The sequence below is a fragment of the Pleuronectes platessa genome, chromosome 10 (genome assembly GCF_947347685.1).
Source record: "Pleuronectes platessa chromosome 10, fPlePla1.1, whole genome shotgun sequence".
NCBI lineage: Eukaryota > Metazoa > Chordata > Actinopteri > Pleuronectiformes > Pleuronectidae > Pleuronectes > Pleuronectes platessa.
In genome coordinates this window covers 21,916,606-21,943,870 of record NC_070635.1, presented here as the reverse complement: position 1 = coordinate 21,943,870, position 27,265 = coordinate 21,916,606, and the positions used below count along the sequence as shown (strand labels likewise).

The window sequence follows — 27,265 nt, the reverse complement described above, 5'->3', positions numbered from 1 at the left end:
GTCAGACTTTGATTTAATTTCAGTTCAAAGACCACCTGAAAGGGACGACTTGGTCAAATAAAGTAAAGAAGACCAGACATTTAAATCCTTATAAATACTAATGAATCTCCTGTTTTCTGAATCAACACACATATCCCAAAACACACACATGCACAAAAATGTAATTATCTGGATATCATACTACTCTGACTGTAAATAAAATGAACAAGTTCTTCTACAGTTTAAATACCTGTCTCGGCCGTTTCAGACCTTTTTAAAATAGTTCTCACATGTAGTTGGATTGTACCACAGGCAGCCACTGATTTTCCTTCATCAAGTTAGACCTATATTGTAGGAAAACAAAATGCTGGGACGCAAATCTGAAGGTAATCCACCTCAATGAACAGTTTATTTACTGTCACTACCCTACCTGGGTCTATAAGTGGTCCTGTATTACTTATAAACTATCATCACTACCTGCTTCGAGTGTGTGTGTGGGGGGGGGGGGGGTCGCTTCTTGAATGCAGCACATGTGGAAATAAATATGTTCTCCTCAATAAATTTTTCACTTACAGTTCATCTTGGAAACTCTGTCGAAGTAGGGCATCGTGCGGAACAACTTATTACGTTCCTATGGGTGACGCTGTCGGAGGCATTTCCAGGTGGAACCATCTGCACTTCCGCTTGTCATTCAACGAGCCCGTAGTAAAACAGGCTTCTTCTTCTTCTTCTCGGCTCCTCTGACTCAGTAAGTGTCGACATTTAAACCCCATGTTACAGCTGCTGTCATTTGGATCACAAGCGAGCTAGTGACACATAGTTCGTGTTGAACCGGTAAAACAGAGAGACCCGGGGTGGGACGGGATCCGCAGTGGCGTGTGCGGGGGGCTCACGGTTTAGCTAGCTGGTGTACAAGCTGTTCATTTTCTTAGTGACATTACACGATGCATTAGCTCTGTCAATCCTCTGTAAAATACCCTGATTGAACATTCTACTCGGCGGTGACCCACTCATTGTGTAAATCACCCTGTAAGTAGCCGTGTAGCAGCCACATCAGCATGTAGAGGAAGTAATGTGACATCAACCATTAACAACAGTTTTTAGTTAATTTAATATAGCGGCTTTCTCTGACCAAAGTGCTTTAGTAGAATAGCATAACACCAGAAAGTAACAACACACAGTAAACATATGGCGTACAAATAGAGAAACAACAGAAAGAAAGTAAAGACATTGTCAATCATTACATGGTCACGGTGAGACCAAAGCCAATGTGAGTTTATGGGTTTTCAGTTGTTTTTACAAAGGTTTCAATAGGTGATGCAGATCAGGAAACTGTAGGGATCCACAACTTTGAAAGTCAGATCACCGTTAGTTTAATGGAGCATATGAGACGAGTCCAGTAAGCCCTGGTCAGAGGATCTAAGATGAGTCACTAAAATCTAAATTAAGTATGATAATCGATTAAATAGAATGTGTATTTGTAACATTGTCTGGTTTTCGTTTCATAAATGTGAGGATTTAATGTCTTTCTTAATTTGATCTCATTATAAATTAAATGTCCTTTGGGTGGACTATGTGAAGTAATTGTCTTTTTTTTAATTGTATTATTACATGTTTGTCAGTGCATATCTTTATCTGTTTTTTTACTCTACTTGCACTAAACCGTTTTATTGAGACATTTTAATGTGTTACAGTCTCTTAAAGTTTACATCATTGGTTGTGTGTGTGTGTGTGTGTGTGTGTGTGTGTGTGTGTGCGTGTGCGTGTGTGTGCCAATGTAGCATGGCATTGAAAAAATCTGATAAATAATCTATTGTCTTTTTCTCTCTGTCTTTGTTGCTCTCTCTCCTTCTCTCTCTCTGCAGGGAGCAGAACTGTGACCCGACATCATGACCCTGTTTCACTTTGGAAACTGTTTTGCTCTCGCGTATTTTCCTTACTTTATAACATACAAGTGCAGCGGCCTGTAAGTATCTGTATGAATCTGGGGAATTGCTTTGGTGGTGAAGGACAAATAACTGTGACTGGAGGGAGGGAGGCACTGGAATTAAAAGGAAATTTACTAAACTAGAATTAGATTGTTTGCTAATGTTATGTCATTGTTAAAATGGTGTCTGTTCTAATGTTGCAGTAACATATGCTCGGAGACTAATGTTACCAACTGCTAATCTTCTTAGCAATGTCGGACATTTGGGAGGGGTCCACATAATCCTCTTAGTAGTGTGTTCCTTTATTTGAGTTCACGTTTTCTCAACAGCAACATTGATCCTGCTAATTTCGTCCTAAATTATTTGATAATAAACTGTTACATATTGCATTCTTAGCATCATTTTACAGTTTTAGTATTTTAACTGTTTGTTTGTGTGTTCAACCTTTAGTTCAGAGTACAATGCCTTCTGGAGATGTGTCCAGGCGGGTGCAACCTATCTGTTTGTCCAGCTCTGTAAGGTGAGGGAGATGTTTCATGATCGAATGATTTGTCATTTATGCCTGGGGATTGCAGATAAAGAACCAAAGTATATAAAGTCTTAGCTCATTTGTGTTTCGAGTTTAAGCATATCTTTTCCTTTCGTGCTTCAGATGCTGTTCCTAGCTACATTTTTCCCCACATGGGAAGGAGGAGCTGGAGTTTATGACTTTGTTGGGGTGAGTGTTGAACTGAACTTTTCTGTCCGATTTATAAAAAGACATAAAATACAAGTTTGTGAAGGAGGTTGAAATATTGGTCTATATATCCTCCAGGAATTTATGAAGTCAACAGTGGACCTGGCAGATCTGTTGGGCCTCCATCTTGTCATGTCGCGCAATGCCGGTAAAGGGGAGTACAAGATCATGGTGGCTGCCATGGGCTGGGCAACCGCAGAACTCGTCATGTCCAGGTAAACAATTGCTCGGGTTGTGCAGAAGAAACATCAGCTAATTTGATCAAGTTATTGTACATATCTAAACCTTGAATTTGTGTCTTGTTGGGGTTGTTCAGGTGTCTTCCGTTGTGGGTGGGAGCCAGAGGGATAGAGTTTGACTGGAAGTACATCCAGATGAGCTTTGACTCCAACATCAGTTTGGTAAGTTGCTGTTCTTCCTCTCTGTCTCCCCCTGTGTTTCCAATCTTCTGTCAATCATTTAATGAGTTTTCTTGCGTACCTCCAATATATTTACAGAAGAGTTTTCATGAATGGCAGCAACAGTCCACAGAATAGATGACAGCAATAGTCTGCAAGTTCAGATAATGATACATTTTTTTAATGTTTCATGCTTAGACCGCTTCCTCTTTTGTCTTGTCTCATCGTAGGTCTGTTTAGCACCAGATTGTGTCTAAAAAAAAAATCATAACCAGTGATTATTATGACTCTATATAGGTCCATTATATTGCCATGGCAGCAGTGGTGTGGATGTTTACGCGATACGACCTTCCTAAGACCTTCAGGCTTCCTGTCACTGTGCTGCTGGCTCTTTGTGTCTACAAGTCCTTCTTAATGGAGTAAGTTTCACACTCTCATTCTCGACACACACACACACAGAAAATGGAGATTCTGTCTGGAGCCTTTATACGAAGGGTCACGCCTGGGTAGAGCATTCAGGAGGCAGGACATGACGTGTAAATACTGCTGTGGAAATCACAGGTTTTTGTTAACAGCATATCGACACCAACATCAGCCCTTATAACCAAAAGCTCTCTAATCTCGCTGCCATTCCAAATTGTGTCTTCTCTATTGGTGCTGCCTCTTTTCATCCTGAGGTGTGTGTATTCTTCCAATTTTGCTTCGTCATGTGTGGATGATCATCATCCGGTCCACTGGGTCACTGTGAATTTTTCCTTTTTGTATTCTCACAGGAGCTCACTCAGAAATGTTCCTGACATTTTACCAGGGGACTCACAGTTCCCGATAATGGCTCGGATATTTGCGTTTGTACACACAGACCCTCTGAAAAAAAACGACAACTTCAGTGCATGTCTGAAAACAGCTTTCATATACTTAGAGGTATTGCAGGACAGCTTTTGTTACTGTCAAACTGATCCAGTTGAGCCACTTCAAATGACCTCCAGTTGTTTCATGCTGAGCTAAGAGAACCACTTCTTGGCTGCAGGGAGAGCGATATAGTATATCTATATATATATATACAAAGATAAGTCGGTTGAAAGTGTATTTCCCATGTTAGTCTATTCGATTCCATCAAGGTTTGACTACCTGCAGAGTAACTGCACTTAACTTTGTGAGCCACAAGATGTCACTAGTTAACAGCAACAAGACGAACAATAGTACAATATACGTTAGATTTACAATAAACTGACAGGCAATTAAGGTAATTTAAAAACTGTACTCTATCTACGACATTAACTCATACGACTGTATTATTAGCATAAATGTACTTACTAATCCATTGAAATCCCTTTTTAAGTTGTGTTGTTTTGCATAAATAGTGAGAGATCATATGTGATATATGGTGGGTAAATATCTTCTGACATAATTACTCATCCGTCGCAGTGATGGATGGTTTTAGCAGTGACAGTGCTTTGTGTTTTGTTTGGTTTTGTCCTGTTAAATTGTAGCTTACATTATGTTTCTGCCTGTATCTCCAGGTTGTTTGTCCATGTCTTCATCTTGGGAAGTTGGACAGTGCTGCTGGTCAAGGCCGTGCTGACTGGTGCCATCTCTCTCTGCTCGCTGTTTCTTTTCGTCACTCTTGTCCACAGCAACTAAATCAACAGCAGCGCGGAACAAGCCTTCAACACTCTGTTGGGTCCTGAGTGGCCCAGGGGGGTTGTCATGAATCAGAAGCTGACCCCTGACACCGTATCAGTCTTAGTCTCAACATACAACCCCAAAGACTGCTGAAAAAGGCTCGCTGAAATTCCATAGTTGCAGTGATCCAATCTACAAAAACCGGGATGACCTACGAGCCAACAAATGATCACTTAACCGGTTTATCCAGTTAGTGTTGATGAACCTGTATGGTCTGAAGATGGGAGACGTGAACTCAGTGTGCAGCTTTGTTTCATTCAGGACAAATGGTGACATCGGGAGGCTTCTGATTGGCTGTGTTGGTTTGTGAAAGGGTGAAATTTGTATTTCATGACCACAGATTAAATTAAACAATGTGAACTTTATAAATAACACTTTTCTTTTCTATTTGTTGTCCGATGCGCCAGTTTGAATCCTTAGATTAGATTCACTGAGTGGATTTCTAACCGATGAATGACAGTAATAGCTCTTTGATAGTTAATTGTGTGGCCACAATTGTATGAATTTATTTATATCCAAATAAATGTACAAGTAGTTAAAATAAAACTGTAGACAGATTGTTTTGAAAATATTGGTTTAATTTGAAAACAGCTGTAATGTTAATAAACTGAGCTTTACTCAGCATCGTGATATAATGTTGAGTTGTAAACATCTGTGATTTTGACATAAACGTCTTTCTCTTGTTTAAACTGGCTGTGAATATCGTATGGATTTATTTTGTTGTTGTTGCAATCACAACGTTACTCCAGGGACAGAGTGTCTTGTGCATGCGTGATGATTGTCAGCGATGGGGAACTTTGTTATCATGTATTCAGAAATTACACCGTGATCTGACCCTAGTGTTTATATTGGCGACTGAAGCTGGAGTAAATTTACTTACTCGAGAGCATTTCACGACTGTCGAGTGGGTAAACTCTTCTTTCTGCCTTTTATGTAATTTTTCATTCATTTATGAGCAAGATTTGTCATCACCACATTCTGAAATCTCTAAACAATAGACTGTTTATTCAAATCAATGTTGTTATGGAAGTTTTCTGGAAGAACTAGTGACCCTGATCACGGAAATCGTCTGGAGACGCAGCTTATGTTTAAACCGTTAGCACTGATTGCAGGCATCAAGTGTAACCATCCCTCTCCTGTCCCTTAAATCAACAGTGATATCTCCTATATGATGAACCTTTCAGATTTGTAACCCTGATGTGTTAAAAGTTAAAGCAATTTGAATGTCTGGTCCAAAAACAGCGTGGCTCCCTGCAGCAGCTTAGTTGGATTTTGCCATTTCCAGACAAAGACCCAAAAGTTTAAACTGTTCCCACACTTGTCCTTTTACACTTTACAGCGGGAGTCAATTACTGTAGAGTCATGAACAGGAGGGCTGAGAGAGATCCTTTTATTCTCTCCTGAGAGAGGGAGTGAATCAAAACACGTCCAACAATTGTGGAAGAAACGGGTCACACAAAAGACAAAGGTCTTAAGTTTTCAAAACGCCTTTTTTGGTGTTCAAGAACAATCAGTAAGTCTGTGTTTGGTGAGGTGGAAGGTGAAGAACAAAAAGTGGAACGAGGTTGTTCAATTGAACTTCAACGAACCTCACCTTAAATTCTACCCTCCATACAGCCAAAGGACAAGTCCCAGCTAGTCATTTCCTTCTGAGGAAAAAAAAAGAGCAGAGATATATTTACTCTGCTTCTTATTGCAAACAACGTCTTCAAGAAAGACTGATTACAATTATTAGATTAAGTGAAACCGAATCCTCAACATATTGGATTATCGATGAAATGCCAATGTCATGTGTGCTGAATTAGACGTTAAAGACTGGAGGCTTTGAACCATATGTTTCGTGATGGGACCATGTTTATAAAGGTAGGGAAAGATGTAAGGATGGAAGGATACCTGTATTATCCCCGAGGGGCCATTTGTTTAGAGCCAGCAGTAAAAAGACCAATAAATAAAAGACACTAGACCAGGGGTCTTCAACGTTTTTCAGGCCAAGGACCCCCAAACTGGTGGAGAGATGGAGAAGGGACCCCCTACTTTATATATTGAATAACATTTTGCTTTATATTAAACTGGGCCTATAGTGCCATATATAAACATAGCTACCCTGTTATTGTGCATTCACTACTAAGCTATTCAAATATAACACAGGTTCATATATTCATGTTTTTAATTTAAACATGTGCATGGCACAGGGTGGCCATGCCACTGCCATTTATAAACATACATCTTGCATACAACACAGCTATTAAAGTAATTCACAGATTCATGTTTTTATTTTAAACATAAATGTAGAAGAGACAGTGAATCCTCAAGCCATCTGTGGATGGCACACATACTCCCACATTAGTGAGATGTTGGACCCTGATGGGTAGCACACAACTTATCTAACCCTGGACGTATGGAGGTTGTCAGGCAGAGGGTCAAATCAGCCTCTCAATATGTGGGATGCCTGTTAATGTGTATTTAAAGACATTTAAATTTGTGGGGAAAAAATTGTTGGAAAATAAATCAAAAATTTACAAAATTTACAAAATTGTCTAATCAACCAAACATTTGGCGACCCCCCTGCAGTACCTCCGCGGGCCCCCTAGGGGTCGCGGACCCTGTTGAAGACCCATGCACTAGGCAACATAAAAAAAACTTGCATTGAAAAATTTGAAAGGCGAATTGCAGCAGAGGCAAATTAGTTTTTAAGTCTATTGGTCCTGCATCTGGGCAGAGAATATCTGCGGCCAGAGGGAAGCAACATATACTCCTTAGACATTGGGTGACAAGGACTGAGAGAGCCTTCTTCAAGGTACTGATTTTGTCCAGGCGGGGGAGGTCAGTCAAAGTTATGCCTGCAATCTTGCTGCACACTTTGACGACAGCCTGTGGTCTATTCTTATTTTTAAGGCTGATGGACCCATACCAGCAGACCAGTGAGAATGTGAGCACAGATTCAATAAAACAGGAATAAAACATTTTCATAAAAGTACAAAACTTTGAAACTTCCGGTAAAAATATATACGCATCCACCTGGGGCTCGAAGGACAGCTGATGGTCAATAACAGTGCCAAGATATTTATACTGGGATACAACCTCAACAACCTGGTCATCAATGACAAGAGGGGAGATTACCGGGGGATTCTTTTTAAAATCCACAATAATCTCCTTTTTTCTTTTTTTTTGCTACATTGATGCTTAAGAAGGAGTTTTTGCACCAGTCTGTGAAATCTGCCACCACAAGTGTTGTTAGTGTCTCTGGAGACCAAGACTGCAAACTCAATGATATGATGCCCTGAATATTGGCTCTGACATGCATTTGTATATAAAACAAATTAAAGCGGCATGCATCACACTTCAATCACAGAGCTAGGACCAGAATTTGTTCAGTTTAGTTGGTTCACTATCCTAATTGTCAAATGATGAAGCTATCTTCAAGTCAAGCCGATCAAATGAGGACAGACTGGTTAACAAGGAAACAGAAAGTGAGAGATGCTGTTATTATTTAGATTTTATCACAGTTTTCCTCATTGGAGAGGAAACCTGAATAAAACAGAGAAAACAAGCGGAAAGTTCCTTAAACTATTAGTACAGTTCCAGTGAATTTGAACATCATTTGAATGTAACAAACTACAACGTACGGAATGAGATTCTCACAATCTTTCTGCAAGATAGAAAAGTAATAAAGGAAGACTTTCAAAAAGCACACTTTCCCTGTTATTCCACCTCACATTTTCTCTGCCATACCTCTTTCTGCCTTGGTTTCTTTATGATTCTTCTCATTCTTCCTCTCTCAGCTGGGCCGTGTGGAGAACAACAAAGCTCTCATTATTGAAGCCCCACAATGGGCTTCGCTGTTACCTAATACTACTTTCTCTGTCCAGACACTGCTGTTATTTGTGTGTGGCTGCAGAAACTCCTACTCACGCTCACTAATTGTAATGGAGGTGGCTCACTGACCTTGTGGATTCCATGGAGAATTAGAACAGTGTGACTCCCGGGTGCTAGTTAATCCTTCCTCTGGCCCTCGATGTTGGTACATTTAAAAACATCACTGAGGACAACAGATTGTATTAAGAGAGCTTGAGAGTGAATCATATTTTCTTCTTTATTACCGCCTCAGTCATATGTTGGACACCCAAAGTCAGAAAAGAGGGGGGTTTTGAGGTTCCCAAAAAAGAATAAGAGCATGTTCAACATCACATACTCCCTGTTTGAATCATGTGGTTCACGAGGCCTCTGGAGATTCCAGACCCTGGAATTAAAAGAAGAGCTGATGATTTGCAGCTGATGGTTGCAATTCAATACAATGTGCTGGCTGGCTGGGCAAATCGTGGGGAGCTCAGGTGACAGGGGTTGTACGGTGAGATTGTGTGCAGCAGGGAAAAGAAACTGACAGATTGTGGCTCAGGCTCAGAGAGTGAAGTGTGCACCAGCATCGACTGTGCGACCAGTCCCCAACAGAGCTCCAGAGCCTGAAACCGCACTCGCCATGTCCTCCTGCCCAGAGTACATTCGGTACCACGACCTGCTCCTGCCCCCCGGGGCGCACACCACGGAGAGCCTGGAGTACGCGCAGCACTTCCGCGTGGAGGACACTGATGTGTTTGCTGTGACTTACCCCAAATCAGGTAGAGTGCATTTCACATGTTTGCCTCTTTTTAGCAGCACCACTTTTCTCCAGGGAATGTGTTGGGATGCATTTTCCAACTTTTGCGCACAAGTTTTTTTTTTTAAGGCATGTTTCTTTTAACCAGAATTCACCATAATGGCACATTTGCGCCTCTTGGTGGATGGTATGTAATATACCTGATCATGTTGACACGTGTATTGAGCAAAAAAACATGCAGATAGGAAACCAGTGCTCAATGAGTCACCTAAATACAATCTCTCAGACGAGCCGAACTGGACACATAACACTGGTCTCTGTGTACAGCTGTGAGACCAGTCTGCACGGACCGTCCACAAAGGGCCGAGAAGAGATATTACAACAATATTCAAAACACGCTTATACTGTTTCTCACCAAAATCACATTACACATCAATGGTCTCCTGCTGGTTATACCACAACACTAAGTTGGGGGGAAAAAATCGGTTTTAATGGTCTTAATTTTTTTTAAGAAAGTGTCGTGGCAACAACATGTCAAACACAAGGAGACCGTTGGTGATTATGCAAAATCACATAGTTGTTTGTTTAATTTTGTTTAATTTTAACCGGAAGGTCTTTGACATTGAAGCCATGTAAGAAGGTGCCCTGCTTTCAAAACACAAGTACAGTACTGACTCAAACACACAAGCCATCTTATCCATCTCAACTAGTTCTCCTGAGAAGGATAGTTTGGTTTAGCAGCCCTTCCCAGTGGTCAGGAGATAAAAAGTGGGTTTAACTCAGTTTATTGTTGCATTTTGCAGTTTTAGATCCCTACATTTTTCAGACCTAAACCCCCCTATATCTGGTAGGAGTTAGCCAAACTCCCCTATAGCCTCTTTAGTGAGGGCTGTTGCACAACTCACAATACAAGGGGTATCTTTGCCATGCTCAGAGGCCACAGGTTCAGCAGAAACAGAGGGGTTGTGTGCAAAATGCCCTCCATCCCACTGTGATCAAGATAATGCAAAAGCCCATTCATTCAAACTACGTGGAGGAAGATGAGTATAACTAAGGAGTAACCATCCTCCTCCACTCCGACCTGCTCTCAGTGTAACCAATAAACACTCACACTAGTTATCAGGAGAGGCGGTGGACTAGTGGCAGAAACTTGGACTATGGGCAGAAAAGGTCTCTGTTTCGTCTCTGGTTCGACTCCACGGAGAAACAACAAAAAGACGAACCTGGATTGATCTGTCCAAAAATCCAAGAGGACCTTGTCTAGTGCCCCTGAGCAAGGCACCTTGCTCCCCGGAGCTCACTGCTCTGTGTGTCCTTCACCGGATGGGTTAAAAGCAGAGGTTAAATTTCCCTACCTGCATGAGTGTTTGGGATAAATAAATGTATCTTAATTATTAATTCACTACAAGAAGTAACTCAGTGTTTGTTTGATTCGCTCCAGAATTCAAGAGAATGAATTTAAACAACTCGGTAGTTAAAGTGAGGACCTACAGCCAAAACAGAAGGTTATGATTTAAAACCTGACGGGGCGCTTCAATTTGTAGTCTTTACGGTAGTGGTTTAGCGGATGAGATGAGAAATCAGAACAATTTAACCAAGAAATAAGCCATCCCACGTGATACTACTCAGCCAATCAAGTCTGTAACATTGCGACCGTACAGTCCAGACAGATGCGAGTGAGACGGAGAAAAGGGCGAGAAACAGACCAAAAAAGCGGGGGAATGGGATGTAAGAGGGGAAGAAAGTGATTCTGAAACGGTTCAATTGTTAAGATGTGTAGAGATTTATTATCTGTAAAATTGATTTTGAATCAAATTGAAATTATAGCTTTTGCTCCATTTAATACATTTTTCTGAAGTTAAGCCTTTATTTAGACTTTACATTTTAGTTGAAAACCTCTGCAATAGACTGTAAAGAGGGAGACGAGTGCGCAGGGACCGCCCCACATTGCTTACAGCGTCTCCTTCAGAGTGATCGTGAAGTGAAGTGTGTCTACTCTGTTGGACTTTGCTTGATCCCTCGCACCATAATGTCCTCTGAAGCGCTGTGCTTGGACTATCGAGGACTCAGAGTTCCCAAGGAGACTCATAGCGCAGAGAGCTTGGAGTTTGCGCAGGAATTCAAGTTTAAAGACGATGACGTCGTGGCTGTCACGTACCCGAAGTCAGGTCTGTGTGTCTGAACTTTACCAAAGAGATTTTCGGTTTCTTCTGACTGAAAGTCTGAGAAATTTAAAAGCCTTATCTAACATGAACCACAGGAGCCCGGGTCCTGGCGAACTGTCGCTGCTGCGTCGGTTCCTGGTGTTTCTGTTCTGTAACTTTACACGAGACTGTGATTTCAATGCAAGCAGAGTACTAAGCTGTGAGATTTAACACCCGGGGTTGAAGTGAAATCAAAATACTGAATAAAGATCAGTTTATTTTACGTCCGCCATGTGGGAACACAAATTGATCATCTAAAATGACAAAATGAAAATCCAAATTTTCTTTATAACACAAACTTTACTCTACTAACCAAGTGAGCCTGAATCCATGTTGCCAAACAGACACACCACAGAATTTTAATATTTAAAGGCTCATGTTTCTCTGCTCTGACTAAGCCTCTCTGTGAAATGCTTTTGTAAGCAAAGTGGGCCAGTTGGACATTTGGCAGCTCTTGCAAATCTTTTGAAACTTTAGTATGTAGTATTCACTCTTCTGTATTGTTCTATAGGTACAGTCTGGATGCAGGAGATTCTGCCACTGGTGCTTAATGGTGGCGACCTGGAGCCAATCCAAACCATTCCAAACTGGGACAGGGTGCCTTGGCTGGAGGAGAAAAGATTGTCCATTGTTGTGGATCAATTGAAATCTCCGCGAGCACTAGTCACTCATTTTCCTTATCACCTCATGCCTGCATCCTTTCACACCTCCAAAGCCAAGGTAAACGTGTGGAAGCTTAGTGAGATATTCCCCTATACTTCTCTTCATCTGATCCCTTATTAAACATCTGTAGTAAACATTTCGCCTCTTCAGTTATTTTCATTTTGTGACTTGTTTCTCTGCAATAGGTGATCTATGTTGTCAGGAATCCAAAGGATGTCCTGGTGTCTTCATACTACTTCCACCAGATGGCAGCATTCCTCGAGGATCCAGGAACTTTTGATGAGTTCATGGAGAAATTCCTGCATGGCAGAGGTCAGAGGTCACATCCTAAAAAGTTTACTTAGAGAAGTGTATGAATATCAGAAGTATTGAATTTAGCATGTCAATGTATTATCATGTGCGCAAAATTGGAAAAACAAAGTTACTATTGTTATTTCTGGCACAGCAGTGGTTGGTTACATTTAATGTGTACTGTATTACAACCTGCAGTGATGTTTGGAAAATGGACGGACCATGTGAAGAGCTGGAGACACAAAGAGCTGACAGACAGAATCATGTACATCTCATATGAGGAAATGGTTCAGGTAAAACTCTTACAAGCAAATTATGAGTTTTTGTAAATGGTGATATATTACTTCCTTAGGCCAGAGTTATGGTTAACTCACAATAGAAGTTAATAGAGTGTCTGCTACAGTTTGAAAGGTACCTTGAATCATAGGCCAGACCTGGCACGTGCACACATAGACATCAGAGGGGGCTTGAGCCCCTTCCCTTTTTCTTTCTCGATAGAAAGACCCCTTTTTCTGAGGTGCTCTTTTAAAAAAGCATTTAATATTGTACTCCTGTTTATTAACAGCGTCCCTGTCAAACAAATCAATTAAAAGAATTAGAAATCTAAATATCAGGTCAGGATATTGTCTTGTCCCTGCGCCAGGAGTCAGCCCCAGGAAAGTAGCTCATAAATTGTCCCTCGAGTGCATTGCGCGTGTTACTGGAGGCGAGAGCACAGCAGAATCTCCCAGCTCATCCACTGATGGAAACATGGAAAACATTCCCTCCACGACGGGCTCCCTCTATCTTCGGATTTCTTTGAGAAACCCTTCCATTCTGTCAAACAGCTGAATGGCAAGTGTATTGCGGCCTTGCATATAACTGTTAATTTTTTTCAGCTCAGCAAAAATGTCGGCAAGATATGCAAGTTGGGGACCCAGACATTGTCACAGAAAAGTGCAGCCAGCTCTGTGCGCTTTTGGAGAAGTGAAAACTCCCTAATAGAAGTGAGTTGTTCCAGAATACGTGACAACAATGTTCCAGAGTAAAAGCGATCGAACCTCAGAATGGTACAGTAGCGCAGTGTGTTCTTCTTCCTCAGCATCACAGAGATTAGAGAAGAGATGCGTTTGCAAAAGCACTCTTTTTGACTATATTGACAACTTTCACGACCGAGACATTGTTTTACACATGTCAGCTGCTGAAGGCGATATTAAATCCTCTCCAAGTGTGTAGGGCTGTTTTTTCTGGGCCAGGGGTGTCCAAACTACCCCTCTCATTGGGTGAGTTACAGGTGACACAATGTCACTTTACGCGATATGTAATTCAAAAGCAAGTATATCGAGATAAACTGGGCCAGTGCATTCTTAGGATTGTGAATGGCTACTCTAGAGTTTATGAGATACACGTTTGAACCTGCTACACAACACGAGAAGTATCTTGACGTGCACAGTCAGGACATCGGGGCTGAGACGCAACACAGTGTTTTTACTTCATTGTTGCAGAAGAAGCGACGCCCCGTTTATCCATGAACACAAATATGAATTCAACAGGATTTTATAAAGATCAGCTCAAAGTGTGACTGATTAGAAAACATCACAGGGAGCACCTCCCACCCCCCAGCTCCTTTCCCTGTTGTACTGGTGTTTCTTTGCTTGGGGGGAACTTTGTGGTGATAAACAAAAGATTAAGCTACCGCTGCTACAAGCTGTTAGTTTACAGCTAATAAGCCCAATGACAAAAAGGAATATAGTTAACATGTGTTTTGTTAACAAACAGACAGATGGTACAAACACCACCTTAATGTGTATTTTTGGAAGTTTTCTGTTACGGGTGGTTCTTTGGTTGGACCCCAAAGCAGACACTGAGAGCAGTCTAGTGTTTGCTGAAGTGAGGAAGCCAGCCACACCCCCTGCCACAGACACCACCTGCAGGACAGGAACAGAACAGGAGAGGGAGACAAAGACAACACAACCAACAACAGAATCACCACAGTACCCCCCCCTCAAGGGACGCCTCCTGGTGGCCTACCCGGCTTGTCCGGGAACTCAGAATAAAAATCATGGAGGAGTGTGTGGTCGAGAATGAGGGAGCGGGAAATCCACTGCCGCTCCTCCGGCCCATAACCCTCCCAATCCACCAGATACTGAAACCCCCTGCCTCGCCGACGTACGTCCAATATCTTAGTAACCGTATAGGCAGGGTGGTCATCAATGCTCCGGGTGGGTGGCGGGGGCTCAGCCGGAGGGCTTAGCGGGCTGGTAGACACTGGCTTGAGGAGAGAGACATGGAAAGCTGGGTGGATATTAAGAGACATAACACAGGGGTTAATAACCCGGTCAATTTCATACGGGCCAATAAATTTGGGTGTGAGTTTCCGGGATTCCGTTTGGAGTGGTAAATCCCGGGAAGATAACCATACTCTCTGACCGGGTTGGTAATCCGGGGCCGGGGTACGATGACGGTCCGCTACTCTCTGATTGCGAGCAGCGGTACGGATGAGGGCTGCCCGGGCCTCACGCCAGACTCGACGAGCACGCCGGAGATGCCCCTGCACCGAGGGTACTGCCACGTCCGTCTCCTGAGCTGGGAAGAGTGGAGGTTGGTATCCGTTGGCAGCCATGAACGGGGACATACCTGTGGCGGAGCAGACCAGGGAGTTGTGGGCGTATTCTACCCAGGGGAGGTGGGTGGACCAGGAAGCCGGATGGCGGGATGAGACGCAACGCAGAGCCGCCCCAAGGTCCTGATTTGCCCGTTCTGTCTGGCCGTTCGTCTGTGGGTGGTAACCAGACGACAGGCTGACCGACGCCCCCAGCGCCTGGCAAAAGGCTCTCCACACACGGGCGGAGAACTGCGGACCCCTGTCTGATACAATGTCTACCGGGATGCCATGGAGACGGAACACATGCTGCACCAGAAGAGTGGCCGTCTCGAGGGCGGATGGCAGCTTCGGCAGGGGGATGAAGTGTACCGCCTTGGAGAAGCGGTCAACGATGGTAAGTATAACCGTGTTTCCCTCCGAAGGCGGCAGGCCCGTGATGAAGTCGACGGCGATGTGGGACCACGGCCGGTGGGGAATGGGCAGGGGACGGAGCAGGCCGGCAGGAGCCTGATGGGAAGCCTTACTCCGGGCGCAGACAGAACAGGCGGAAACGAACAGCTTAGTGTCTGCAGCAATCGAGGGCCACCAAAAACGTTGTTGTATGAGAGTCAAAGTCCGGTGGGAACCAGGGTGGCATGAAATCCTGGAGGAATGCCCCCACTGGAGAACTGCGGATCTGGCAGCTGGAGGAACAAACAGACGGTTAGGTGGACACCCATGAGGAATTGGTTGGTCCTTCTGGGCTCCCTGGACCACTCCCTCGATCTCCCACCCAGCTGCTCCAACCACACAGGAGGAAGGTAAGATGGTACTCCCCGCAGCATCCTCCACCGGAGGGGCGAACTGACGGGACAAAGCATCTGGTTTGATGTTCCTGGTACCGGGTCTGAAGGTTAGACTGAAGTTAAAGCGTCCCAGGAACAAGGCCCACCGAGCCTGGCGTGAGTTCAGCCTACGGGCAGAGCGAAGGTAGGAGAGATTCTTATGGTCAGACCAGACTATGAATGGGTGAATAGAGCCCTCAAGCCAGTGCCTCCACTCCTGGAGGGCCAGGACGACCGCTAATAACTCCCTGTTTCCTACATCGTAGTTCTTCTCCGCCGAGGAGAGCTGGCGGGAGAAAAAGGCGCAGGGGTGGAGCTTCTGGTCAGAGGCGGTTCGCTGAGAAAGAACCGCCCCCACACCGGAGTCCGAAGCATCCACCTCCACCACGAACTGAACAGCAGAGTCAGGATGGACAAGCACTGGTGCAGAGGAAAACAAAAACTTTAGTTTAGCAAACGCCGCCTCTGCTGCCGGCGACCAATCAAAGGGGATCTTAACTGAAGTTAACTTGGTCAGAGGTGTGGCAACTTTGCTATAGTCACGGATAAACCTACGGTAGAAATTGGCGAATCCTAGAAACCTCTGTAGTTGCTTCCTTGATGTAGGAGTGGGCCATTCGGCCACTGCTTGAACCTTGGCAGGGTCGGTCTTAATTTGCCCTTTCTCCACAATAAACCCCAGAAAACTTACAGACGAAACATGAAACGTAAATTTCTCAGCCTTAGCATACAGTTTGTTCTCGAGAAGTCTTTTAAGCACCAGTGAAACGTGTTGAACATGTTCTTTGAAATTACGTGAAAAAATCAAAATGTCATCTAGATAAACAAAAACAAACCTATTCAACATATCCCAAAGCACATCATTAATAAGTGTTTGAAAAACAGCAGGTGCATTGGTGAGACCGAAAGGCATTACAAGATTATCAAAATGTCCTAACGGAGTGTTGAAACCGGTTTTCCACTCGTCCCCTTCCTTGACTCTGACCAGATGATAGGCATTACGAAGATCCAATTTGGTAAAGATGGTTGCTTCGTGTAGGGGCCCAAAGGCTGAGTCAATCAGGGGAAGGGGATATTTATTCTTAATAGTGATGTCATTTAATCCTCTATAGTCGATACAGGGGCGGAGCGACTTATCCTTCTTGGCTACAAAGAAAAAGCCAGCTCCCATAGGTGAAGAGGAGGGTCGAATGAGGCCGGTTTTGAGCGAGTCTGTGATATAAGCCTCCATGGCGTCTCTCTCGGGTTTGGACAGATTGTACAGTTTACTGGACGGATAGGGGGCGCCCGAAAGCAAATTGATGCAGCAATCATAGGGTCTATGAGGGGGAAGGGACAAGGCACGATCTTTGCTAAACACATCTTGGAGATGGTGATAAACAGAGGGAACAGAGGTGAGATCGACCGGTTTGGGTGGAGATGGTGTGGTGGCTGGCCTGGAGGGAATGGCAGAATGCAGACAGTGGGAGTGACAGAAAAGACTCCAATTGGTTATGGAGGAGGTGGACCAGTCTATGTGTGGGTTATGGAGCTTTAGCCAAGGGAGACCTAACACTAGCGGAGACGTGGGAGATGGGATAATGTACAGGGATATGGATTCATGATGGTTACCGGAGAGTAGTAGCGAAATGGAAACAGTGCGGTGAGTGACACGAGCCAGGAGCCTACCATCAAGGGCAAACACATCCTTGGGCTGAGGAAGAGGCTCAGAGGGAATGTGGGATTGCATAATCAAGTCAGAGTCAATAAAATTGTCATCTGCACCGGAGTCAATAAGGATGGACAGGGGTAGGGAACCCTGCGACCATGACACGGTGCCCTTAATTAGCAGGCGAGGAGGAGACAACGAAATAGATGAGTGGCTCACCAGCGCCCCTCCGGTGACTGATGAGCCCCCCCTTTTGGCAGTGCAGGGCAATGAGCCATCTGATGATCCTCCTGCCCACAGTACATGCAGAGCCTCTGGAGGCGACGACGCTGACGTTCCGTGGGAGTGAGCCTCATCCGTCCTAGTTGCATGGGCTCCTCGGGGCAGAGAGGAGAAGAGGCTGTCCGCGGAGGAGTCCCGTGGGGAGGGGATGGCGGACGAGAAGATTCCGGAGAACCCCGATGGTGAGAGCTCATTGTCTGTCTCACGGGAGGGGCGTGTCTCTCTCTCTCTGATCTCTCCCTACGTCTCTCACGGAGCCGGCTATCTAAACGAATAGCTAAAGAAATTAACTCATCCAGAGAGGTGGTCTTGTCCCGTGCCGCTAACTCGTCTCTCAACTCCTCCCGCAAACCCCGGAGGAAAACTGCCTGTAGGGCCCGCTCATCCCACCCGCTCTCGATTGCGAGAATGCGGAAATCTATGGAGTGAGTTGCTACTGAATTTTGCCCTTGGCGTAGCGAGAGGAGCCGACTGCTGGCCTCCTTGCTACGTAGGGGATGGTCGAAAACCCTGAGAAATTCGGCGGAGAATGACTGAAAGGAATCGCAGATGGGGGAGTTAGCGTGTGATATGGCAACAGACCAAGCCGCGGCGCGCTCCGACATGAGACTCATAACAAAGGCGGTCCGCGACTGGTCTGAGGAATACGTGAGTGGCTGCTGATCAAAAACGAGACTGCACTGGTGAAGAAATTGTCTACATGACCCTAATTCTCCTGAATACCTGACGGGCGTGGGGATGAAGGGTTCCCGGGGTTGTGCAGAATGAGCGATGGGAAGAGCTGGTGGTACAGGAGCAGGAGCTGGAACCGGAGCTGGAAGGTGGACGGGAACCGTCGTGGTGAGGTGAGTAGACAGCTGGTCCAAGCGGCCACCGACTAGTGCCACATTAGAGGAGAGATTCTGGAGCGCCTCCATAATCTCTTGTAGAGCCGTCTCGTGCTGACCCATGCGAACTCCGTGGTTCGAAAGAGCCTGTCTAAATTTATCTGCGTCTGCGGGGTCCATTTTGGCCAGATAATTCTGTTACGGGTGGTTCTTTGGTTGGACCCCAAAGCAGACACTGAGAGCAGTCTAGTGTTGAGTAAAGTTTATTTTAACACCAGAAAACAGAGCAGGCAGGCTGTGGAGGCAGGGTGCTGGCTGGCCGAATAATCCAGGGGGGAAACGCAGGAGGGAAAACGAAAAACCGAGGAGCAGCAACAAGGCACACCGAGGAGTCTGTGTAACAAAAGAAAACACTAATGGTTAAATACGAAACAAAATACGAAGGGCGAGAATCAGAGGTCGTCATAGGTCGTCATAGGTACGCTACCGAACAAGACGGAATTATCTGGCAGAGTAGTGGAGTCGGGACCAGGCTTTTATGGAGTGGATGATGGGTGAGTGATTGCAGGTGTGCCTTGTTTGCTGAAGTGAGGAAGCCAGCCACACCCCCTGCCACAGACACCACCTGCAGGACAGGAACAGAACAGGAGAGGGAGACAAAGACAACACAACCAACAACAGAATCACCACATTTTCTTTCCATTAGAGTCAAAGAAGATGACATGGAAACAAAAAAGACCAAAATCTCAAAATAGACCAGAGAAGTAGTTTCCTACCTTAAACTGCTAGTTCTGATTTTAGGCTCATCATCTAATAACTATTCATTCTACTACTGTTGAGTATTTAACAATTGTGGGAGCATTAAGGGTATTATTATCAGTGTTGTGCATATTGAACTGAAGGAATCAGTTTACCGACAGTATGATAAATGTGAACGTGAGTGATGTTCACATCAGCGAGAGTGGAAGTCACCCAGGTTCATGTTCACGTTCACGTTCACGTTCATTTTTAAATCATCATCGTATCAGGCCATCATGTGAAATACCAGGAGCAGGCGTAGATGTGTGTGTGAGGCCCCGGGGCTCCGCCCCCACTCACTCGCTCCACACACACAGTGAGATCAGAGCTCGTTCATGTGAAGCAGTCGCTCAGTGACTTTGTTGAAGAACAGTGGAAACAGTGAAAACAGAGTTTCTCTGGTCACAGCTGCTTCATGATCAGCTGCTCAGTGATCGGAGCAGAAGCTGCAGTTGGTTTGTTCCGAGCTGGAATTTCTGTGTCCTCCTCCCCTCTGACCTGCTGTCACTTTACCTAATAAACACTCATCACTAGTTATTAGGACCTGATCAGTACATGAAGTAACATAGTGTTTGTTTGATTCGCTCCCGAGTTTAAATGGCTTCATTTAAACCATGAAAAATGACTCGTCAAAATGTTGTGCTCAATACAACACGAAACGTGACGCTTACAGTCAGGACTCAGTGTTAAAGTGAGTGGAGCGACAGGCAGACATGATCCAACACCATCGATTAATAACTAATCACATGATCTTAAGTTTGTCAACTAAATCATCCCATTAAAAAATTGAACAAATGAATGTGAACTAGTTCATTTTAAGTATGAATAGGCACAACAAAGAAAACATGACAGAGTACTCTCTTTTGAAAAGTGACAATTTCCCAAACCTTAATTATTTAAAGTTAATTATATTATGATGTATATATTATATCCATATATATTTCCATATGATAATTTGTAATGACAAATTGTCTGGTATTTTACTGGATAAAGGGCCAAATCACTTATTGTAATTCATGTTCTTAGTAAGCTGTCCAGTCTGAGTGACGTTACAGAGACCATCAGATGGCTTTGGTGATCTTTCCTCAGAGAAATCAACCAGAAAAGTCAGAGAATTTCTATCTTGAGATGAAAAATAACAACTGCTGCTTCAAAAAGCTGCAATGAAAGTTCATGTGTCCATGTGCTTTCCTTCTAGGACCTGCCTGCGTCTCTCAGGCGTTTATCTGGTTTCCTGGGCACTAACCTGAGTGAAGACACCATTCAGAAGATCGCAGAGCATTGCACCTTCAAGACCATGAAGACCAACATCATGTCCAACTTCAGCCTGGTCCCAAAGCAATACATGGACTCTGACATATCTCCATTCTTCAGGAAAGGTGAGGCTCCATTTGTCCATGATAAACAGCTAGAGGTGTGGCAGAATTGTTATTATATGAACAACTGTTCATTTTCTACTTTTTGCTTGTGCTCACGTTTTGATGGCAATTTGTTTTGCTTACTGACTGTAGAGTTGAGTGATTCTACAAATTGAAATGCTAAAAAATAAGTTCTGCATTAACTTAAGTTCCAATGTAGTTTTCTCAGAATTACATTTAACCTGTCTGACTGGATTTAAATACTTACCTGGTTGAGGTCGACATCTTTATTGAGTTATAACCCTTCATCTAAGAGGGTTAGGGTTAAGAAAACATGACAGACTACTCTCTTTGACAATTTCCCAAACCTCAAATATTTTAAGTTCATTATAATATGAAAAAGCAAAATGTTTCCGTATGATAATTTGTAATGACAAATTGTCTGGTATTTTACTGGATAAAGAGCCAAATTAATTATGGTAATTTATGTTCTTGGTAAGCTGTCCAGTCAGATGGCTTTGGTGATCTTTTATCATAGATATCAACCAGAAAAGTATGGAGGATTTTCAGCCCCCATATAACTGCTTGTCTTTACACTTGAATTTCTACTGAACAGTTTCTCACCGGAGCTCTGTTGTGTTAATTAGTGTTTCTTGGTGTGTGTCATCTCATGTCAGGTATTGCTGGAGACTGGAAAAAACATTTCAGCTCAGAGCAGCTGGCCCGGTTCACATCAGTCATTTGCAAAGAGATGGAGGGTGAGAGCTTCTCTCTGCCGTGGAGTCTGGACTGAGACTGAGAGACGCAGAGGGAGAAAGAGCCATGTCCAATACATATTTGTAAGAGTAGGAAACTGGTGCTAATTGGGCCAAATATTTTCAAACTTAGGCAGACAGTAAAACTCACTTCAATGATGTTTGTACTCTAGTCATCACCCAGCTTCTCAAACAGGATTTAAAAGAGCTGCAGAGCCTGTTACTTGGAGAGACCTCCACCACATTTAAATATATGTCAACTGTTTTATTGGGTGTGAAATGTAACATTTTCCAGGTTAATAACACAATTGTTTTGCTTGCCCTGGATGAGAATTTATATTAAACCGCCAACAATTTAATGCTGCTTTAACAGTGATCATTTGCATTCTCCAATCTGTAAATAAGCTGGTTAATGAGCTATTTTGTTATATTTCTGCTTCTTAATTTTGTTAAAACTAACAACACAACTATTGTTGACTCCTTGCTAGTTTGCAAAATGTGACTATGTTATGTTATGCATGTTTAAGGTACCCGGAGCTCAGCCTGTAGAAACTTTTAATACACTTTCATTAAATTATCATGGCTGACATGAATTTCTACATCGTCTTAATTTGTATTATTTGCACACTCGCTTTAGGTTAGAGTTAGAATGCGCTCCATCTTTCAGTCTTTGTGGTGCCGTGTGTACTGTTCATTTATAGATGTCAGAGGATTGACAAGTTTCTATTCATAACTTCATTATATTTGCATATTCATAGATAGGTAGATCGATGTACCGTATTGAATCCAAATTGGGAAATGATCGTGTTACAGATCAAACACTGTGATCAAAATAATGCATATTTCCATGCTCATTTATTATCAAAATAATGCAAAAACACATTCCTTCAGCAAGTATTGTAGTATAACCATCCTCCTCCACTCTGACCTGCTCTCACTGTCACTAATAAACACTCATCACTAGTTATCAGGACCTATTCAGTACAAGAAGTCACTTAGTGTTTGTTTGATTCGCTCCAGAGTTCATGAGACTGCATCTGAACATCATGAAAAATGACTCGTCACCATTTATTAAATAAAAATCCTTCACTCTTAGATACATCTCGATGTGGACGAGTGTTTATCGACAACACAGAGACAGAACTAATCGATTCATGTTGTTTTTAGCTTTGTCCCTTGGCTGAATAATTATAACACCACTGCTCCAGGACAGACGCTCACTAAAGGTCCAGTGGTCCTGTGTCAGGGTCTCTGTCGGAGTCTGTTTCCTCCTCACTCCTCTGACCTGCACTCACTTTACAATCTAACAAGAAACACCAGCACTCATCACAAGTTATTAGGACAAGTACAGGACTGATGTTTACTTTGTGTTTGTTTGACTCACTAGAGTTTATGAGATATAAGTTTGAACCTGCTACACAACACAAGAAGTAACATCACATGCACAGTCAGGACATCAGGCTGAGACGCAATGCAGTGTTTTTACTTCATTGTTGCAGAAGAAGCGACGCCCCGTTTATCAATGAACACAAATATGAATTCAACAGGATTTTATAAAGATCAGCTCAAAGTGTGACTGATTAGAAAACATCACAGGGAGCACCTCCCACCCCCCAGCTCCTTTCCCTGTTGTACTGGTGTTTCTTTGCTTGGAGGGAACTTTGTGGTGATAAACAAAGGATTAAGCTACCAGTGCCTCGAGCTGTTAGTTTACAGCTAATAAGCCCAAAGACAAAAACAAATATAGTTGTTAAGACGACCACACTTACGGCTGGACCGTACAGCAAAAGAAGACCAAGGCAGGATAGTTTGCGTGTCACAGACGGGTTTATTGTGGTCTCTCAGGCAACATGGCACACGTCCCCCAACTCATACAGCACCCACACGGAAAACAACTCCCCCACTGATAACAAAATGGCCCCTTATATAGGGTGCCTAGTTAAGGAGGGAGAAACCATTCCCCATGCTGACATGCTCTCCTTTTGACAACACTTTTATTTTATCATTATACCCACTATTCTCCTATATACACAACCCCACACACATTAATTTACAAACATCCCCTCATCCCCAATTCCAGCACATTACAATAATCACATACACTAATCTTCCCACACCCACACTAATCACCACTTGGATGCCCCCGGAACTATAAATATGGTGCTTGTTTCCTGGGGAGGCCTTTTGCCCGAACACCCTGGAGACAAAAGAGACTGGTGAGTACCATTACACACACAAACACACACTTTACCCTTCCCAATATACTAACACACACTATTGCACAACATATGATATTAGTCACATCTCATCTTAGCGTTCAGTTACCACAAATGCCCATTAACTCTCATGTCCCTCTTTTGCAGGTGGAACCATGTGGCCATCACAGAACCTACCAGCACAGATTTAAAAAAAGGACAATACATGTATCACCCATCAATAAAGATGAACTGTCTTTAAGTGTGCATATATGCCATGTGCAAACTCTGCAAATCCAATAAAGTGCAACTGCTTACAAACGCCTGTGCAATTATTAAAGTGCATGTACCTGGTAAAAGTGCATGGTGCAATATTCCCCCAACCCCATCTCAAACTCCAGGGAACGAAGTCCTCTTCGTTACAATAGTTTACTTGTGTCTTGTTAGCAAACAGACAGATGGTACAAACGCCACCTAAATGTGTATTTTGGGAAGTTTTCTTCCGTTAGAGTCAAATAAGATGACATGGAAGCAAAATAGACCGAAATGGACCAGCCTCTCAGCATTTTGCGCACTAGACAAAATCATATGTCGTCTATTTTAGGAGCCGCCCTGCCATACACTGTATATAAAGAGAGAGACAAATGCACAGGGACCATCCAACAGGAGCAACTGTTTACGGCGTCTCCTTCAGAGTGATCGTGAAGTGAAGTGTGTCATCTCTGTTGGACTTTGCTTGAACCCTCGCACCATAATGTCCTCTGAAGAGCTGTATTTTGACCATCGTGGATACATATTTCCCAAGACGATCCATACCGCAGAGAGCTTGGAGTTTGCGCAGGAATTCAAGTTTAAAGATGATGACGTCCTGGCTGTCACGTACCCAAAGTCAGGTCTGTATTTCTGAACTTTACCAAGAGATTTTCTGTTTCTTCTGATTGAAAGTCTGGGATATTTAAAAGCCTTATCTAACATGAACCACAGGAGCCCGGGTCCTGGGGAACTGTCGCTGCTGCGTCGGTTCCTGGTGTTTCTGTTCTGTAACTTTACACCAGACTGTGATTTCAATGCAAGCAGAGTACTAAGCTGTAAGATTTAACACTCAGGGTTGAAGTGAAATCAAAATACTGAACAAAGATCAGTTTATTTTACGTCGGGCCAAGCAATTTTTGTGAACCGAAATTGATATCTATGTATTTGTTGTATCTATGGGAAAATTTAGACAGACTTGTGCTATTCACCACCATCATCAAAACATCCAGTGAGAGAATATATCTGAGAAGAATAGAAGCTGGTGTGCTGGAGGCTTGTGGTGGCCCATCACCCTTATGTCAGTGTCACTGTCATCATTGAGAGTAGTGATGTGTCGTTCGTGAACGATTCGTTTATTTTGAACGAATCCTTACAAGGACTCGGGAGTAAGGAGTCCTCTCAAATAGAGATTCGTTCATTTTCTCGTGGCCGGCGCATCGGGACTGTTGCATAGGCTGATGCAGGTCACGTAAAAAAGGATCCAAAGACTCGTATCCGGCAGATGAACGAATCATTGATCCGAAGACTCTGTTGGCAGAAGAACAAATCACTGATCTGAAGACACAGTCGAGAGTGAACGATTCGTTCATCTGCCGGGTACGAGTCTTTGGATAATTTTTCACGTGACCTGCATAGGCTCAGAGGATGAAACAGAAAGGATTTGTTTACCTCGTTCACTTTCGCCTGACTAGGATTAGTAAGACGTGAATGATATTCGTTCACAAGTAATAATTACAGTTTTCGTTATTTTAACTTTTCTGTTACTTTACTTACAGTTCAGTGCAGCGTAATTGTTTGCCGGAATTATTAAATGCTAGTGTGATAAAAAAAATGACCATTTCAAATCAATCAAACTGTCATGATACATTATTTTAATGCAGGAATTTCATGCAGGAAACACCAAAGAGCTGACATTTGTGATAAATCTCGAATGCTGATATGCAGCCTAAAGTGGTACATTCGAACATTTTCTGATTCTGACTTTATTGATCCCAAGGAGGGAAATGATTTGTAGCTTACCCTGTTCACGATCACACAAGTAACATCCAACATGATACAGTCGGGCAAAAAAGTATTTAGTCAGCCACCAATTGTGCATGTTCTCCCACTTAAAAAGATGAGAGATGCCTGTAATTTTCATCATAGGTACACTTCAACTATGAGAGACAGAATGGGGAAAAAGAATCCAGTAAATCACATTGTAGGATTTTTAATGAATTAATTGGTAAATTCCTCGGTAAAATTTGTATTTGGTCACTTACAAACAAGCAAGATTTCTGGCTCTCACAGACCTGTAACTTCTTCAAGAGGCTCCTCTGTCCTCCACTCGTTACCTGTATTAATGGCAACTGTTTGAACTCGTTATCAGTATAAAAGACACCTCTCCACAACCTCAACCAGTCACACTCCAAACTCCACTATGGCCAAGATCAAAGACCTGTCAAAGGACACCAGAAACAAAATTGTAGACCTGCTTCAGGCTGGGAAGACTGAATCTGCAATAGGTAAGCAGCTTGGTGTGAAGAAATCAACTGTGGGAGCAATTATTAGAAAATGGAAGACATACAAGACCACTGATAATCTTCCTCGATCTGGGGCTCCACGCAAGATCTCATCCGTGGGGTCAAAATGATCACAAGAACGGTGAACAAAAATGGGGCCATGTATCGTGAGATTTTGAGGGGAAACCTCCTTCCATCAGCAAGGGCATTGAAGACAATGTGATTTTCTTGATTTTTTTTCTTCTCATTTTGTCTCTCATAGTTGAGGTATACCTATGATTAAAATTACAGGCCTCTCTCATCTTATTAAGTGGGAGAACTTGCACAATTGGTGGCTGACCTGTAAATGTGTCTACTTTTATAATTAAGTCAGTGAATAGCAAAAATGGACAAGTAGTATTTTATAGAAGTCATCTGACATCTCAGACCATTACCTTTGTAGGCATCTTTTCTCTTTAGTTTTATCTTTTCAAGGAAACTATTTCACTGGCAGGCAAAAATAAAAGTAAAATATCTATAAAATATGGTATTGAACTTAACAAATTACCTCTATAAAATATACACAACTGAACAATATGGAGATTTGGTGGACCAACCACTTTCAAGCCGACTAAGCATGTATACCGCTCAGATAAATCATAAAAAGATTCAACAAAAATTGCAAAATCAACTTCTATATCGAAACAACATGTCAATTTTGCATTATTACTTCTTGTAACATAACTGGCCATAGCCTGACGGAGTGAAGGAATTATATGATTATTTATAACATATTGTGCATTTTCATACTGTGAATCCTCTTTTCTGTTGGCATAAAATATCCAACCCAGCTGAGTCTTTTGACGAACCAGGAGATTTCCTTATAATTTTTATTTATCTCAGTGAACACTTCATTGATTTCTGTTGTTCAGCTCTGACAGCATCAACCAACAATTAGCATCTATTTTATTTATAAGTATGGTATATTCTAAGCAGCCGAGAGGT

The 27,265-nt window shown here is 43.1% G+C and overlaps 2 protein-coding genes across 2 annotated transcripts; both read left to right on the top strand.

Annotated features, from left to right (window-relative positions):
* Positions 1–621: 621 nt before the first annotated feature.
* tmem147 (transmembrane protein 147) lies at positions 622–5,413 on the top strand. Its single transcript, XM_053432278.1, has 8 exons — positions 622–727; positions 1,845–1,945; positions 2,358–2,427; positions 2,560–2,625; positions 2,722–2,858; positions 2,960–3,044; positions 3,339–3,460; positions 4,562–5,413. The coding sequence occupies exons 2-8, from the start codon at positions 1,869–1,871 to the stop codon at positions 4,680–4,682; spliced, it is 678 nt and encodes a 225-aa protein (XP_053288253.1). The 5' UTR covers positions 622–727; positions 1,845–1,868; the 3' UTR covers positions 4,683–5,413.
* Positions 5,414–10,989: 5,576 nt separating this feature from the next.
* sult2st3 (sulfotransferase family 2, cytosolic sulfotransferase 3) lies at positions 10,990–22,151 on the top strand. The gene is made up of 6 exons (XM_053433345.1): positions 10,990–11,486; positions 12,034–12,242; positions 12,371–12,497; positions 12,675–12,769; positions 20,638–20,818; positions 21,475–22,151. Exons 1-6 carry the CDS (start codon positions 11,348–11,350, stop codon positions 21,588–21,590), a joined length of 867 nt encoding a protein of 288 aa, XP_053289320.1. The 5' UTR covers positions 10,990–11,347; the 3' UTR covers positions 21,591–22,151.
* The last annotated feature ends 5,114 nt before the right edge of the window (positions 22,152–27,265 follow it).

What these genes read in the sequence shown, in the direction of transcription:
- tmem147 (XM_053432278.1), top strand. Translation starts at nt 1,869, where the DNA reads ATGACCCTGTTTCACTTTGGAAACTGTTTTGCTCTCGCGTATTTTCCT. An exon ending in ACATACAAGTGCAGCGGCCT is followed by an intron (nt 1,946 to 2,357) that starts GTAAGTATCTGT and finishes TTCAACCTTTAG; the next exon opens with TTCAGAGTACAATGCCTTCT. An exon ending in TACAAGTCCTTCTTAATGGA is followed by an intron (nt 3,461 to 4,561) that starts GTAAGTTTCACA and finishes CTGTATCTCCAG; the next exon opens with GTTGTTTGTCCATGTCTTCA.
- sult2st3 (XM_053433345.1), top strand. Translation starts at nt 11,348, where the DNA reads ATGTCCTCTGAAGCGCTGTGCTTGGACTATCGAGGACTCAGAGTTCCC. An exon ending in TGTCACGTACCCGAAGTCAG is followed by an intron (nt 11,487 to 12,033) that starts GTCTGTGTGTCT and finishes ATTGTTCTATAG; the next exon opens with GTACAGTCTGGATGCAGGAG. An exon ending in GAAATTCCTGCATGGCAGAG is followed by an intron (nt 12,498 to 12,674) that starts GTCAGAGGTCAC and finishes TACAACCTGCAG; the next exon opens with TGATGTTTGGAAAATGGACG.